The sequence below is a fragment of the Molossus molossus genome, unplaced genomic scaffold, assembly GCF_014108415.1.
Source record: "Molossus molossus isolate mMolMol1 unplaced genomic scaffold, mMolMol1.p scaffold_m16_p_15, whole genome shotgun sequence".
Taxonomy (NCBI): domain Eukaryota; kingdom Metazoa; phylum Chordata; class Mammalia; order Chiroptera; family Molossidae; genus Molossus; species Molossus molossus.
The window spans coordinates 51,759,413-51,774,086 of NW_023425350.1; the positions used below are offsets into that span (position 1 = coordinate 51,759,413).

Consider the following 14,674-nt stretch of genomic DNA (forward strand, 5'->3'; position numbering starts at 1 on the left):
CACAAAAGAAAAGTTTCAGTCTTGAGTTAGGAAACAAGAGTTCATTCCTTCATTTTTCCAAACAAGGTACAGTGCAACTGAACAACAATGCACATTACTGAGAAATGCAACTGTATTTTGTACTGCTCACTACTCTTTAAATAATTCAGATATCAAGGAAAAGAACTGCTAATCACATTAATGCATTACAGAAATCAAAATTAACTTACCACATAAAATAAATTAAAACATTAAATATTAACCTTTTCAGTGCAACATATACAGAAGTCAGAGTAACAAGTTCTAAAAAAAAAAGCATCAGGTTTGTTATAATAAAGATAATGAAAAGTTGAACACTTCATTCAATTATTACATTGAAAGAGGGGTCGTTTTTCAGTCCTGTGTGTGTGTGCTTACCACTAGATTTTCAGAGAGCCCAGTAAAATCAGTGGCTACAGAGAATAGGTCTTGTGTTAGCACATTAAGAGCAAACATAGCTGTTCGTCTGTTTCTGTGATGTCCCCCATGGTCCTGGGCTTTTGAATCATCCCCTCACCCCTTTAACTGAGCAGGTTCGAAGAAATCAAAGCCCAGATCCTACTAAGGGGTCAGGGTCTCCTAAGCAGTGTTGGAGCCTGGTTGACCTATTCCTGCCAAAATGCCTGGAAAAGTAACCAGTGGCCCACGTGTACTGAGACAACCTGGCCCTGGAAGACCTAGCTAGAGATGCCACTTTTTTTTACTTGCAAAGAATAGTCCCCCAAGAAGCTCTAGAACTGAACCTTCCCCTTTCTCACTAAAGTGGGGTGGAGGGGGGTGTCAACCCCACCTCCTCCTCCTTTCTCAGGAAAATAGACTTGGGGGATTCTGCCTACCTCCTCTGCTGGAATAGAATGGCAAGCTCATATCTTGCATTGTCCACATGTGTGCAGATGTGTTTTCCAGATCAGGATCGGCTGCTGTATGCCTTTCATCTAGACAATGTTTCTTGCCAATGTTTCTTGCCAGCATGCTTGAAGAAGTCATGGCTGGTACAGCAGGCACCACAAAAGATGTGGAAGCACCTCTTCCCTTTTAAAAAATGGGGAGTCTTTTCATTTCTCCTGAGATAGGCATCGAAAACAGTGGTGCTCCCCACTCCCAGGTGTGTGGCTGGCTACCCATCAGGCAGGTCTTGGGAATGATTCCCTAACCATCGTGAACACTTGACTTTCTAAAAAGCAAGGAAACACAAGGAACCGGCAGAGATGGATTAGAGTAGAAGGTGCATTTGCATCCTGAAAGGGGGGCATTTTACAATTAACCAAAGAAGTATTAATGCCATAAAATGGCTTAGCAATCCAAAGCTTGTTGGCCATCTGATTTCTAGAAATCACTAATGAAGCAAGGCTGTGTCATATCCTGGGTGTGGACAGAGATCTGACCCGGCCTGCCTTCACCCCAGACTCTGCTTCCAACTCTTTTCAGACCTGGTTTACAGAGGACCGACCGAGGGGCACGTCTAGGGAGCCCACAGTCCAGCCTGTTCACTGCAGGGCTGTGCGGGCACGAGGAAGGGGGCGCTGGCAGCTGCGACTTGTTGGACCCCAGGACCAGAGCTTCACAGACACTAAACCCCAAGGCCCCACAGGGAACCAAGAAGGTTCCCTCTGCTTCCATCCGGGTCTTCTCACAGCTCTGCAAAGGAAGCCTCAAGGCTGGACACTGATCCTTCCGTTCATTAGGTGAAGAAAGCCCACAAACATTTCACATCACTCCATACTCTTTAAAGGCAATCAGACCTCAGAGTCTCTAAAAGACCGAGGAAAGATTGTCCTAAAGGAAAAATGGGACCTCAAGCTAACAAGTGACACTGCTCCTCCTTCATTAGTCTCTCTGCACTGGAATCTCAGACGTCAGAGGCCGAAGGAGGTGAGGGCACAGGGTCTGTAAGTCGGCATCAGCTGGCCTGGTCCCTGAGCGAGAGGCTACACACATCAGCCTCAGCCCACATATCTGTTGTTATAGGACTGGCCCAAGGAATGTAAACTTAAACCCATTTCCTTTTGTAATTAAAACCTGGGAGCGGTGTCAAGGACATGGTTAGGGGGCCAACTGGTGACCAGGTCCCATTTCTGCTCTCAGTGCTTCGGGTGTGTCATGGTTCAATAAAAGTGCCGAAGTTAAGACACGGGTCATATAATTGTCTCAGCTGTAAGAAAGGGAGAGAACTTTCATTGAAATAGACAGACTGGGGAAGAATTAGAGGACAACGTTAACTGGTAGAAATTTCAAGCCAACTTGACATATAGTAAAGGTTACTTTCACGATGTGAGGAGTTCAGTGCACTGAAGGGTTAAATAGGTAGAAATCTTTCATTTTTCCAAATATCAGTGAAGGAGACATCCCTCACATAAGGAGTTTATATATTATTTCATTGCTATTCTGTTCCCAAATTTTAATGAAAATTCCTAGGGATGAGCTCCCCTCTGTTTAGTGGAGGGAAGCAATGCTTCCCACGGGCAGGCCAGTGGGTCAGAATGTACCCTAATGCCCAGGAGAACTAGTCCTCCCGTCTCTGATGGGCAGGCGAGACCCTCATGGTGGAGATGACTTGTTAGGGTTTTTGTTAATAAAACCAGCATCCCAAATGAAAAACAAAAAATTACTGGCACATTTTTCCTTATGCTTGACAATAAACAGGAAACTTAAATTTCTCCTTTTACAAATGAAGTAACAAATCGACCAAGTGACAAAATGGAAAACAAACAACCAATCCCCCTTTCATGGGTGTGGCCCCAAATGCCGTGGCTCTCAGAGGGCCCACTGGGAAGTTAATATGTTTAATCATGGAGCAGGGTAGCAAGTATTGTGTTTAACCCGTGTAGACACACACACAGGCACTTTCCTTCTCTCTCCCCTGGCAGAGGTGACAAGTCTATGCTGCTGGATTGGCTTAACTTTTCCACCAGAATGTATCTGGGGGCATTTACCTGCTTTGTGTCTTAAATGGCACAGCGTCTGAACTCCAATCTTTGCTCCATCAGCAGCTCAACCTCTGCTTCCATCTCTGACCCTGCTGGGTGGCTTTTCCAAAGCCTTAGCTGTCCCAAAGAGGCCATTTTTAATCAGTATAACTTTGCAGCCAGCAATACATCCATCATTAATGTAGAAGTCTAAAAAAGTTTTATGCTTTTTACATGGACTTAAGAGATTAAAAAGAAAACTATCATCCAGCTAATAAATAAGAAATTATCTCCAAGGGTGGTGGCGACTTGGGAAGGTCCTCAGCACTGCGTGTCTCTGGAAGACGCTGGGCTGGTTGAGGGTCTCGTGGACAGAGAACAGACACGGCTCTTCTTTAACGTGGCGGCCTCACATAACAACAAGCAGTTCCCCTTTCTCCACCTTCTTCCCCGGCAAGTGGATGAGAAAACACTGAAACGACGACAGAATCTCCAGTGTTGGGCCGGATGCATGCTGTTGTGGGCCCATTGAAAGAAACACAGCCCGGCCTCCGTGAACAGTAGAAGACAACTACACCTGGACTGACGCTGACTGACGCACACACTTTATACAGGTAAACGGGAAGTCCGCCCCTTGTAGTTCTGTCTTGACCAGAAATTGGTGATCCACCAATTTCTTTTCTAGGTCACACTGAATAACCCTAAGCAGACAGAGTTCCTGACAGAGTTTTGAAGGAAGGCCCACAGAAGACAGAGGCCGCGCGGGTGCTCCCCGGCAGGGGAGGGAGGTCTGCCGGCACGCCCCAGGCATCCCTTGCTGGCCGTCCCGAAGCCGTCCTTTCTTCATCAGGCTGCCGCGGTCCACCTGGCCCAACTCCTCGAGGCTCTTCAGACCACTGCGAGGAAGGAAAAACAGGTTAAGCTCTGTGGGCCAGACCCCAGCCATGCTGGCAAATCAGGCTTGGGACAGAAACTTGGAGATGCGTCAGCCAAGGTCACCAAGTTCCCTTGGGCATTCAGGCCTGAGTCCACATTCTGCTGGTTCAACTTCAGGGGCAGCAGCTTCTGAAACTGTGCTTGCAGAGCCAAGGGGAGGGCTGGCCGAGGTGAAATGAGCCGTGGCAGGAGAGCAGGGGGAAGCGCACTGCTGTGTGGGCCGCAGTTCGGCTGGAGGTGATTTGACCCAGCCTTTGGCCAGTTTAGTGGGCAGCTCGTGAGCTGGTCTAGGACTCTGGTGGTAGAACGGCTCCCCCTATGGCCACACAAAAATGCGCCCATTTGTTTCTCAATGAGTAGGGGCCCTGAGGGTATCCCCTGTGGCTGTAGTGGTGAGGCAGCCTGGACCTCACTCCCAGCAGCTCCTGAGTCAGCCAGGACAACTTCTTACCCTGGTCCCTCCCATAGTCCCTCTGGGGGCATGCATCATCTCAGGGACAAGGGCTTCAGCCTCGGTGGCCATCTCTGGAAGGCCAGACCCACCCTCAGGCTCAAGGTTAAAGTCCTCAAGTTTGGGTAGAAAAATAGTAACATTAAGAAGAAACTTACTCTACCCGGAATGACTGTTGAAGTGTAGACAAATGGTACAAAACTGACTATAAATTTTCTTAAAAGGTGTAAATAATTTTCCTATTGGTGCTAAAAGATAAAGTAAAAATGACCTCTATTAGCTCAATGGATGGCCCCAGAGGTCGTGGAAGAGAGATGTGAGTGAGGCCGTCAGGAGCCTTGGTTCTCCTCCTCGCTCCCCCACGGACTCATGGTGGGACCCCAGCAGGCTTTTGGAAGACTCAGTTGACCTGTATCACCCACAAATTCCCCTCCTCCTTAAGGCTATTTTGAGGATTAGTGGATTAGCATCCGCCCAAATCCAAAGAACTGCCTGTGCACAATTACTGTGGTTGCTGAAATGAAGAACAAACACACAGTGCTCTTGGTCTTCCGTTCCCTCCAGATCAGATACCATGAGGTTTAATGAACACATCAGTCTTCCACCTTCCCAGTCACTCTTCTTCCTATACTCTCCATGCAACCTCGAGCTTCTGGAATGTCAACTGTTCACTAGAGAAGGACACCTTGGGGTAGGTCAGCCCGGGGTAATTGCCTCCTGACCCACTACTTCCTGCAAAGAAACGTTTATGATGAGATCTATTGGTCTAAATAACATTCTAGAAAAACTGCTGATATATTTCTCAGGGCTTTTCTGGATAAAGGAGCAGTTTGGCTCGGTGAGCCCCAAGCTAGTGAAGCTCAGATGCGGGCTCCTGAGATGTGTGTTTGGCCCACGCCTACACGTGCAGCCTGCTTCGTGGCGATTGAGAAGAATTCATGAAACAATGGAAAACTTAATGATGGTCACAGGATCTAAGAGTTTAACGAGTCCTTAGAGAGCTTCTATCACTTCACAGATGGGAAAAGGGAGGTGATTTTTCAAGGGAAAGAAAATGAACATCTGTTGGGTATCTACTGTTAGTGATAATAGATACTTTATGTCATTACTTATTCAATTTGTACATGTTTTTAAATATGAAAACTGAGGCTCAGAGAGGTTACATAACTTGTTAAAAGTCACACAGTCACCAGTAAGGATAAAAGAGCTCCCTTTTGAGTAAAATACACCTTAGACTAAACTAAACCTGACTTGGTAGACAAATATCGTCTTCCTTTTCTCCCTCTTCCTGCCCATCCTCCAAGAACTTCTGCCCTGACGTGGAGAAGGTGGTCGTTTTCTCCATCCAGTAGTGTCTCCCAAAGGTAAGGGCCCCTCCTTGATGCAGCCCCTTACCTGTTTCTGAGTGGCAGCAAGCGGTCCTTCCTTTCAGGAGGGCACTGGGCTTCTCGTGTCGGCAGATGAGGGCCCGGCACCACTCACAGTGTTTTCGGACCTGGCAGCAGCTGAAAGACACAGAGGACATGGTGGAGGCAGGAGCACCCGGCTGGCGCAGCGTCTGCCTGAGGGGTCTGCTGGGCAGCTCTGGGCTTTAAATCAGCCTCTGGTGGGGGCCTCCAGAGGGACAGACACAGCAGGGGACTGAGGGCCTGGCTGGGTGGTGGCCTTTAGGGCAGCTGCTGGCCAACAACCAAAGGCCCCATTGGCCACCCCAAAGTACCAGCTCCGTTTGTGCCGCTCTGCTCAGGGCACCTGGCTCCAGCTTTCTCGGCCGTCAGAGGGGCCTGGTCACCCACTCAGCTGCCTGCCCCGTAACCAGCAGATGGGTAATTCTGTAAGTGTAGTCATAGCCTTGGAACTGCTGTTAGGACAGGGACAAAGCAGCCACTTCAAGCTGGCAGGGCTGTGCGGGCTTGGGAGGGTGGCTCTTCCATCAGGTATTGCCGGCAGCAAAGCAGGGACCATGCATGGGCTGAACTGACCCATGGAAAGACCGAGAGAATGAGTCATGGATCTCAGTGGCTTTGAGTCTGCCTCTGAGGACTAACATCCTCTAGTTGGGGCAAACCCAACCTCCCGGTGAACCTGTTCACCCAGAGTCCTGAAGCGTTAGGGCCATGACCACTCCTGCCTCCCTCTGTGGGCCGGAAAGAACAGTTTGTAGAGTTAGCATGAAAAAAGAACCAGAGAACTCAAAAGAAGGTCAGAGAACAGAGCGTCATCCATTACCTAGAGATACTGATGGCCGTTTCCTTGGGATACCTTGGAAGACTTCGTTTCCACTCCTTTTAACCTTAATGTGTATATAATCTGTGAATCTGGCTGGGAGGGTCTCCTGGCTGACAGGAGCCCGAGAACAGAGGAGGAAACAAGCCTGTTGCTGTGCTTCCCTTCCTTTGTGGCGCCTGGTGGCAGTTCATGATCCCCATCCCAGCCCTGGGAAGGTTACTGGGGCCCCTGAACCCTTGGGCTGCAGAGCTGAGAAGGGGCCCTGCAACACTGCTGCCCACCCTGCTTCTGGCACGGTGGCCAGAGCAGTCTGCCCAAGGGTCCCTCCTGAGTTGCACAGTCCAGGTTGGGACCAGCTCATCCCATACTGAAGGTCTGTTTAAAATTTAAAAAAATTTAAAAATCCTCACCTGAGGATACTTTCCATTTATCTTCAGACAGAGTGGGAGGGAGGATGGAACGGGGCCGGGGGGGGGGGGGGGCGGGACAGAGAGAGAGAGAGAGAGAGAGAGAAACATTGATGTGAAAGAGACACATTGACTGGCTGCCTCCTGCATGACCCCTGCATGACCCTGACCAGGGCTGGGAACTGAATTGCAACCGAGATATGTGCCCTTGACTGGATTTGAACCCGAGACTCTTTGGTTTGTGGGCTGATGCTCTAACTGCTGAGCCGGACCGGCCAGGGGCCATGCTGAAGGTCTTGATTCCAGACGCATCAGTGATTGCTGTCTCGCCGTCAGCTAGCCAGGTGGACTTGCCCAGGAGCGTCCCAAGGGTAGTAAGGTCAAAGCCTCTTGATGTCTCTGGTATGGGATGAGCTGGTCCCAACTAACTCTGCCACTCAGGAGGGCCCCCTGCCCAGGTAACTAGCAGCCTATTGGGATGAGGGCTTAGCCTTTGGCTCAGAGATTCTAAATTTGGTATCTGGCAAGAACAGGCTGGCAAAGGACGGATGAGAAGTGGGACTGGTTGCCTCCCTAGGAATGAGAGGCTGTCTGTCCAGTAACCTGGTTTGTTCTTGTCTCCAAAAATCTGGTGAAAATGAGCTTTTAAGTCCCTCTGGAGAGGCCCGTGTGGGCACTCAGCCTTATTCTAAGGCTCTAGGACCCTCCTGGCCACAGAAACAGGACCATGGAGGTGATGGGTGAGCACAGGTAGCTAGCCAGCCACGAGAATTGAGGCCTGTGGTCCATTAGGTTGCTCCCGCTCGCCCAGGGAGGGTCTTCATGAGCGTCAGAACCTGAGCTCTGTCCCAGCTTCAACCAGGGCTGCCCTCCACCTGCAAACATGTTTCCCCAAGACACACGGAAGTGGAGCAGATGTTGCTTGGAGAGGAGGACAGGCCAGCCCGGTTCAGACCTCGGCTCTCACCGCCAATGGCTTGTTCCAGAAGGATGGGAGCAGGTCGTGGCTACTGTCAACAAGCTGGACTCTGAAGGGCATTTCATTCACTGCCAGAACCAGGAGCGTGAGCTTCATTTTTATTTTTTTAAAACTTAAAATTTTAAATATTTTTACTGAGGTATAATTGACATACAATAAACTGCACATATTAAAGCATATAATTTGATGTTTTGATATATGTATGCATATATGCAACCATCACCACAGTTAACGTAATGATCGTATCCATCACCCCCTAGGGTCCTAGTGTTCCTTTTAATGATCCCCACTTCTCCCTCCCAGCCCCAAACATACCGATCTACTTTCTGTCACTACAGACAAAAGTGCTTTGTCTACAGTTTCATAAAAATAGAATCATATAGTATGAACTTTTTCTTAACAACATAGTTATTAGACCTTTATATAATTTACAAAGTGATGTCCCCAATAACTCTAGTACCCAACTGACACAATACATATAGTGAATAATATTGTAATATCTATGTTATACTTTACATGCTTATGATTATTTTGAAACTACCAACTTGTAGTTTTTAATCCCTTCCCTTTTTTGCCCATCCCTCAAACCCCACCTGGCAACCATCAAATGGTCTCTGTATCTAGAAGTTTGTTTACGTTTTGTTTGTTCATTTATTTTGTTATTTTAGATTCCACATATAAGGGAAATCCTATGGCATTTGTCTTCCTCTGTCTGACTTATTTCACTCAGCAGGAGCGTGTGCTTTAGATGTGTCCTAATACCACCAAACCAATAAACAAAGACGCAGACACTTATCTGTCCAAAATCCTAGGCAACCTCAAAGGGCTGAAGTCTGGCTTCCTGCATTAACACGCAGCTATTTACTCCAGCCCTTGCCAGAATGACCTCATCCACTTATTTAATCTACACTAAGCTACCGGCAGCTTTTAGCTGTCCTGCGAACTCCCCGTGCGTGTCCAGTTAGCTATAAATCCTCTGAGGGCTTGCTCTGGGACTCAGACATCTCCAGATATTTTCACAGAATCAATCTGGCCAGATGCTGGGCTGCATCCCTAGAGTTTCCCCCTTTGCAGAGCAGTCCAGTTGAAAGATACGGGCAAGCAGACGGGGGTAAGAAACATCCGAAAACAGTTTCTAATGGTCTGGGCTCAGGAAGGCTTCCTGGCAGATGCAAGGCAGAAACTGAGTTCTAGAGGATGAGGAGGGCAGAACAGTCAAAAAGAGGAAGTGCTGTCATTCACTCATCATAATAGTAACAGTGGCCTGGACATGACTTTTTTTTTCTTAATCCTCACCTGAGGATATTTTCCCATTATTTTACAGACAGTGGAAGGGAAGGCTGGAGGGAGGGAGGGAGAGAGAGAGAGAAGGAGAAACATCGATGTGAGAGAGACACATCGCTTGGTTGCTTGCCTCCTGCATGACCCTTTGGTCCTCAGGCCACTGCTCTAACCTCTGCCAAACCGGCCAGGGCTTTCTACATGGCTTTAGGATTTGCAAAGAGCTCCTGCCCAGATGTAACTGGGAGTTGTTTCCAGTTCACTCTGGAGCACCGGGAATCCTCATCACGAAATAGTGTTGGCTCCAAATCCAACAACAGGAGAGGTCGCCTTTATTCTACGTGGCGTCCAGCAGTGCAGAGACCCACTGGTGGGACCCTCCCAGGATGTGTGCCCAGCTTGGCTATCACCAAAGTTCCTCTTGGCTCAGCTGACACCAATCAGCCATCAGAGCAACAAACTGCCGAGGTGGCCCTGTTATCAGGGCATGCTGCATATGTCCCGGGCAGGGCAGGCAGGCGGGAGACCCCACCTTAGGGGCAGCAAATACTCACTGTATCAGCACACACGTGATGATGAGGCCAGCCAGGGCCACGACGGAAACCACCACTAAGGCGGTGATGGCCTGCTTCTTCTGGCTGGCGGCCACCACGGCCAGGAGGTCCGCGTGCTCACAGCGCGCTCCGACATACCCAGAATGGCAGCTGGGAAAGAAAGGGACATCAGCACACTCTCCTGGCAGAAGCTCTTGTTACCCCAACTCCCCAGGGAAGACTGGGCTGGAGCGACCCAAAGCCCTAGGAAAAGCCCAGAGGGACCCTCCAGGTGTCATTAAATCACTCCCACTTCCCTGCACAGGCACCTCTTGCTTGGAGAACGAGGGGTAAGGAACCAGCGTTACCACGTGAGGATGAAATGCTGCGGAAGCACTTTAGCACTATGGTCGCCGTGCCAGCTCTTGGGGGAACGAAGAAGGCAGCAAATGTGTTTATGACACGGGGTTCATTTTGTCAGTTCATAAAAATTCAGGTTATTTTTAAACCAAATGTGCCTGGCTGGTGTGGCTCAGTGATTGAGCGTCGACCCATGCACCAAGAGGTGGCTGGTTCCATTCCCGGTCAGGGCACATGCCCAGGTTGTGGGTCAAATCCCCAGGAGGTGGCCAGTCGATATTCTCTCTCATCCATGTTTTTATCTCTCCCTCTCCTTTCCTTTCTTTCTCTTTAAATATCAATAAAAAACTTAAAAAACCCCAAAAAACACACAAAAACCCCCCACAAAAAACACACAATCAAATGTGTATATTCAGAATGTCTGATGATGAGCTTAAAAAAAAATACAAAACCTGCGGGAGACACAGTCTGGGCTTGCTTATCTTGTTTCAAGTTTAATTAGTTCTGCAAGCATTTACCTGGTGGCCCAGCACTCGGGGCATGCACTGAGGTTGGGCCCCACTACTGACTGGTGACTGTAGGACTTGTGAAGCCACTGATGTCCTGTGAACACTGGTCCTCATTTCCAACAACACCTGGCCTCTCCACCAGAGGATTAGTAAGGGCACAAAGGAAGTCATGTTCCTGAGCTGCGTGTAGTCTTTAAAGGGCAACATCGACACAAGCTGCTATTATTACTGGTATTGCTACTATTCAGGGGCTTTTCCGCATCATCCATTTCAGTAACAGCCTCCTCCTGCGTGCTAAAGGCTAATGCTGCTTCTTCTGCCGTGCTACCCACCCCCATCCCCACCCCGATTCTGGGGCTGTGTGAGGGGTTCTCACATGTTCTATCCACAAGGAGGTGATAGCCATTTTCTGATGCAGGCATTTCCACCTCTCCAAGCATATGATTCTTTTCAATAGAAGATACTTGGCTTACACACTGGTCCCTTTGTCTGGCGTGACTTTCAAACTGTGATGAAAACATTTGATCAGCACTGTCCTCTCAGGTGGGAAGCTTCCTTCCCACAGGGGACTTCCCCGAGCAGCAGCCTTGCACCGAACATCACACACTGGTTTTAAGTTTTGTTTTGTTCCTTCTCCCACCCCCACACCCCCAGACATGGCAATGAGAGCTAAACTTTTTTTTTAGGAGTCTACCTTTTGGTGAAGTAGATAGTCAGCCACCTTCACTTTTAGATTAAAAGACATTTGAGGAACAAGGGAAAAGAAAAGGAGGCGGAGGGTCTCGTGGGCCTGCGAGTATGCCAGCACCAGCCCCTGGGGCAAGCCGTTGGTGATTCTCCTAAACTTGGGCTCCCGGTTGCCAGACCCCAGAAGCCAGAAGGGTCCTTGGAGCCGGGTCCTTAGATAATGAATACCCTCGTTTTGTTAGGATGCTGTTTCATTATAACCTATTTCATTATAATGTTAATGAACTTAACTTTTTTTTTTTCTTTATTGATTTTGGAGCGAGAAGAAGTGAGAGGGAGGGAGATAGAAACACGACTGGCTGCCTCCTGCATGCTCCCCACTGGGGATCGGGCCCACAACCCGGCATCCCCTTGATTCATGGGTCAATGCTCAACCACTGAGCCTCACCGGCCGGACTTAACTCTTATTTATACCAATTAGCCTATGGTAACATTCGTTTCATTATACATCATTTCATGTAAAGTCTCAGAGCATATCAATGGCATTAAGTGAGAACTTACTGTATAGCACATTTTCCTGGACCATAGGCTTTGCTCAATGTTGACAAAAATGCAATTGTTCTAATGTTAAAGGAACAGGTACTCTATGAGGTTAAGATTTATGGCAAACAGCAGATGCTGCAAAAACTGCTCAAGGCTGCCCTGGGACAGCAGAGCACACAAGCTCTGTCTGTAGGAGCGCAGGGGAGCCTTTCGCTGCTTCTCTTTATCCCAAAGCCTGTCTGTTCCCTACCTTGTAGAAAAGTATTTTTTTAGTTTGAATTCAGGCAACTACTTTTCTGTTAAGGATCATGTTACATTTAGCATACTCTTTCTCATTTAATTCTTGCACAGGAAGATCAAGTCATTTGGTTGTGCCCACCCTGCTAGGGAAGAGAGAGAAATTCATACCCAGGTCTGCTGACCCAAGTCTGGGTTCTCACTCACTTTGCAGGCTGCCTCCCGCGCACACTACACAGGGGCTGGGATGAGAACACCCCAGACTGAGCTCTTGATGAAATCTGGCTTTTGGCTTAGCCTCCAATCATAGTAGCACCAAAGATCTGAGGTTATGGGTTCAACGAGGGTGCAAAGGGTTTCCCCCTGCTTTGTAAGGAAGGAAGCTGAGGAGGGCCAAGTAGGATGGATAATGCCACATAGGGTTCTCTACAGACTCGGGGAGAAGGGAGCGGGTCCTGGACAGATGGGAAACAAAGCGGAAGCGGGGGAGATCTCTAGCAAGAAGATTCTTCTTGAAAAGACTCTGGACCACAGAATTCTGAATAAGAACCCTGGCTCTCACAGACTTGGGCTGGGAGGGAGAAGACTGAGGGGCTATGGGACAGGGGCAGATTGCTTGTTTGTTTGGTGTTAATAACAATTATATGATGGCAAAAGTCAAGAAACAGCTCACCCTGTAGGTTATGGAGAAAACAAAGACAGTGGCCCCTCCCACTAGGGAGGAGCTGCCGGCAGACCAGACTGCAGGCTGAAAGGCCATGAGCAGGCACAGGCTGTCGGTGCTAAGAGAACCCTGCCAAGGGTCCTGTCTCTGGCCCATCCCCGAGTTTTCACCCCACACCCAGGTGGCTCCCACCTGAGTTTTAGGTTTCCTCTATTTGGTATCTGACACCCCCTCTCTGCAGGGCCCCAATGTACCCCCTCCACTTTATTATCCATCACCAAGGTTCTGGCTAACCCAAGTTGTCCCTCCCTCCTCACTAGCCCAGTGTCAAATAAACTCCTATCCACACATAGGCACTCTGGACACACCTGCCTAATGAGAGAATGACTACCCTCCCACTTGCCCATCTCAACTCCTGTTACTTTCTCTGCCTGGAATATCAGTCCAGGGCAAGTGGAAATATTTTAGGTACATTCAAGTTACACAGGAAGGAAAGAGTCACCTCAGCTGATCACAAATAAATGACACTTGACTCTCCTTTACCTCAGGTAGGCACTGGTTCCCACCTGGCTGCACATATGAATGACCTGGGAAGCTTTGGAAACTGCCAGGGCCAAGGTCACACGCCAAGGGATGACCATCCCACTGCTCTGAGCACCCAGTGATTTTACTGCGCAGTCAGTTCTCAGAACCACTGAGGCAGAACCATCATCTAAGTACACAGAGTCTAGGACCAACAATTCAAAACCCACCACTTCTCCTTTCTCCCTCCCTTTTTCTTCTTCCCGGGCCCCTCCTGGCATTCCCCCAGGGTGGCTGTACCCGTTTGGGACAGGAATCTGAGCAAAATAGGAGTGGTTTTGTCTGTCGCAGAGGGGAAGGGGAAATGCGTAGGGCTGAACTTGTAACAAATATCATTTGGCCATTCAGTTTCATCTGTCCAGAGTGGGTTTTGCCAAACACAAGGTTCTGGAATGCTGTTTTGTCTTCATAATGCTGACAATGAGGCTCTGGAATCACATTCAGGCTATTTTCCCAAAATAAGAACCAAAAGGAAAGAAGTGCATAAAAAAGAACGAGTGCAGCGCAGGCGGGCAGGGCGTCTGTCTGAGCTGGGCCGGGCGCGGCGTGGCCGCAGATAAAAGGCAGGAGCTCCAGCCAGGGAGTCCCTGAGGCCTCAGCATTTTTGTCCCTGATGAAGTCTGGAGGTTACTTTGGTGCTTTGCTTAGGAGCAAACTTTACGGCTGCAGGTCTGTTTCAACAAGAAGAATTACACTATGACGATACGTCTTTCATTCTCCTCTGTGGCGGCTTTAGGGTCTTCCAGTCCTGTGAAGTTGCTCACTCTCCACCCTCAGCCCCTTTTGCACGGGGTTCACATCGAGCGCCCTTTTCACAGTTTAAAGAAATACGAGAATGCATGTAGAGCTGTGCTCTTAAAAATTTTTTTTTCTTTCCCCAACTAGTAAAGGAATGTTTCTTAGCAAATTGTAAAGTACATAAATTATAACAAAGCAGAAAGAAAAAGGAATAAGAAAGCCCACATCACTGCCCGTCCACTCCTCTAATGGCAGTCCAATTGACCTGTTCCCTTCCAGACTATTTCTGTCATTTTTAACAGTTTTTAAAATACTTTTGTATCAATTTCTCATTTAGCATCTCTTCACCATTTTACTATGTGATTTGAAACTCTGCAAAAGTCATTTAAAATGATTGTACAGTAATTGGTGTACACGGTTTGCTTTACCAAACCCTCACCATTTAGGCTGATCCCATATTGAGAACATACATAACGCCAGGTGATTATCTTCGTGTACACATCTCTGTTTACACTTGATATCATTTCCTCAGGATAGGGTCCCACAAGTTAGTACAACATAGTATAGACTTGGGAGCCAAATCATCATGGGTTCAAATCCCATTTCCCACTTAA

The 14,674-nt window shown here is 48.4% G+C and overlaps 1 protein-coding gene across 2 annotated transcripts in view; it reads right to left on the bottom strand.

Moving 5' to 3' along the window:
• Positions 1-272: 272 nt before the first annotated feature.
• TGFA (transforming growth factor alpha) overlaps positions 273-14,674 on the bottom strand; it is a 102,555-nt gene continuing 88,153 nt past the window's right edge. Inside the window, exons 4-6 of one of the 2 annotated variants that reach the window (XM_036262718.1) lie at positions 9,762-9,911; positions 5,707-5,816; positions 273-3,820 (exon numbers count right to left, since the gene is read on the bottom strand). In XM_036262718.1, the coding sequence (XP_036118611.1) occupies positions 3,813-3,820; positions 5,707-5,816; positions 9,762-9,911 (268 nt within the window). In that variant the 3' untranslated portion in view covers positions 273-3,812. Of the gene's footprint in view, positions 3,821-5,545; positions 5,817-9,761; positions 9,912-14,674 lie in introns of those variants that run through there. The other variant, XM_036262717.1, reaches the window with a different exon arrangement.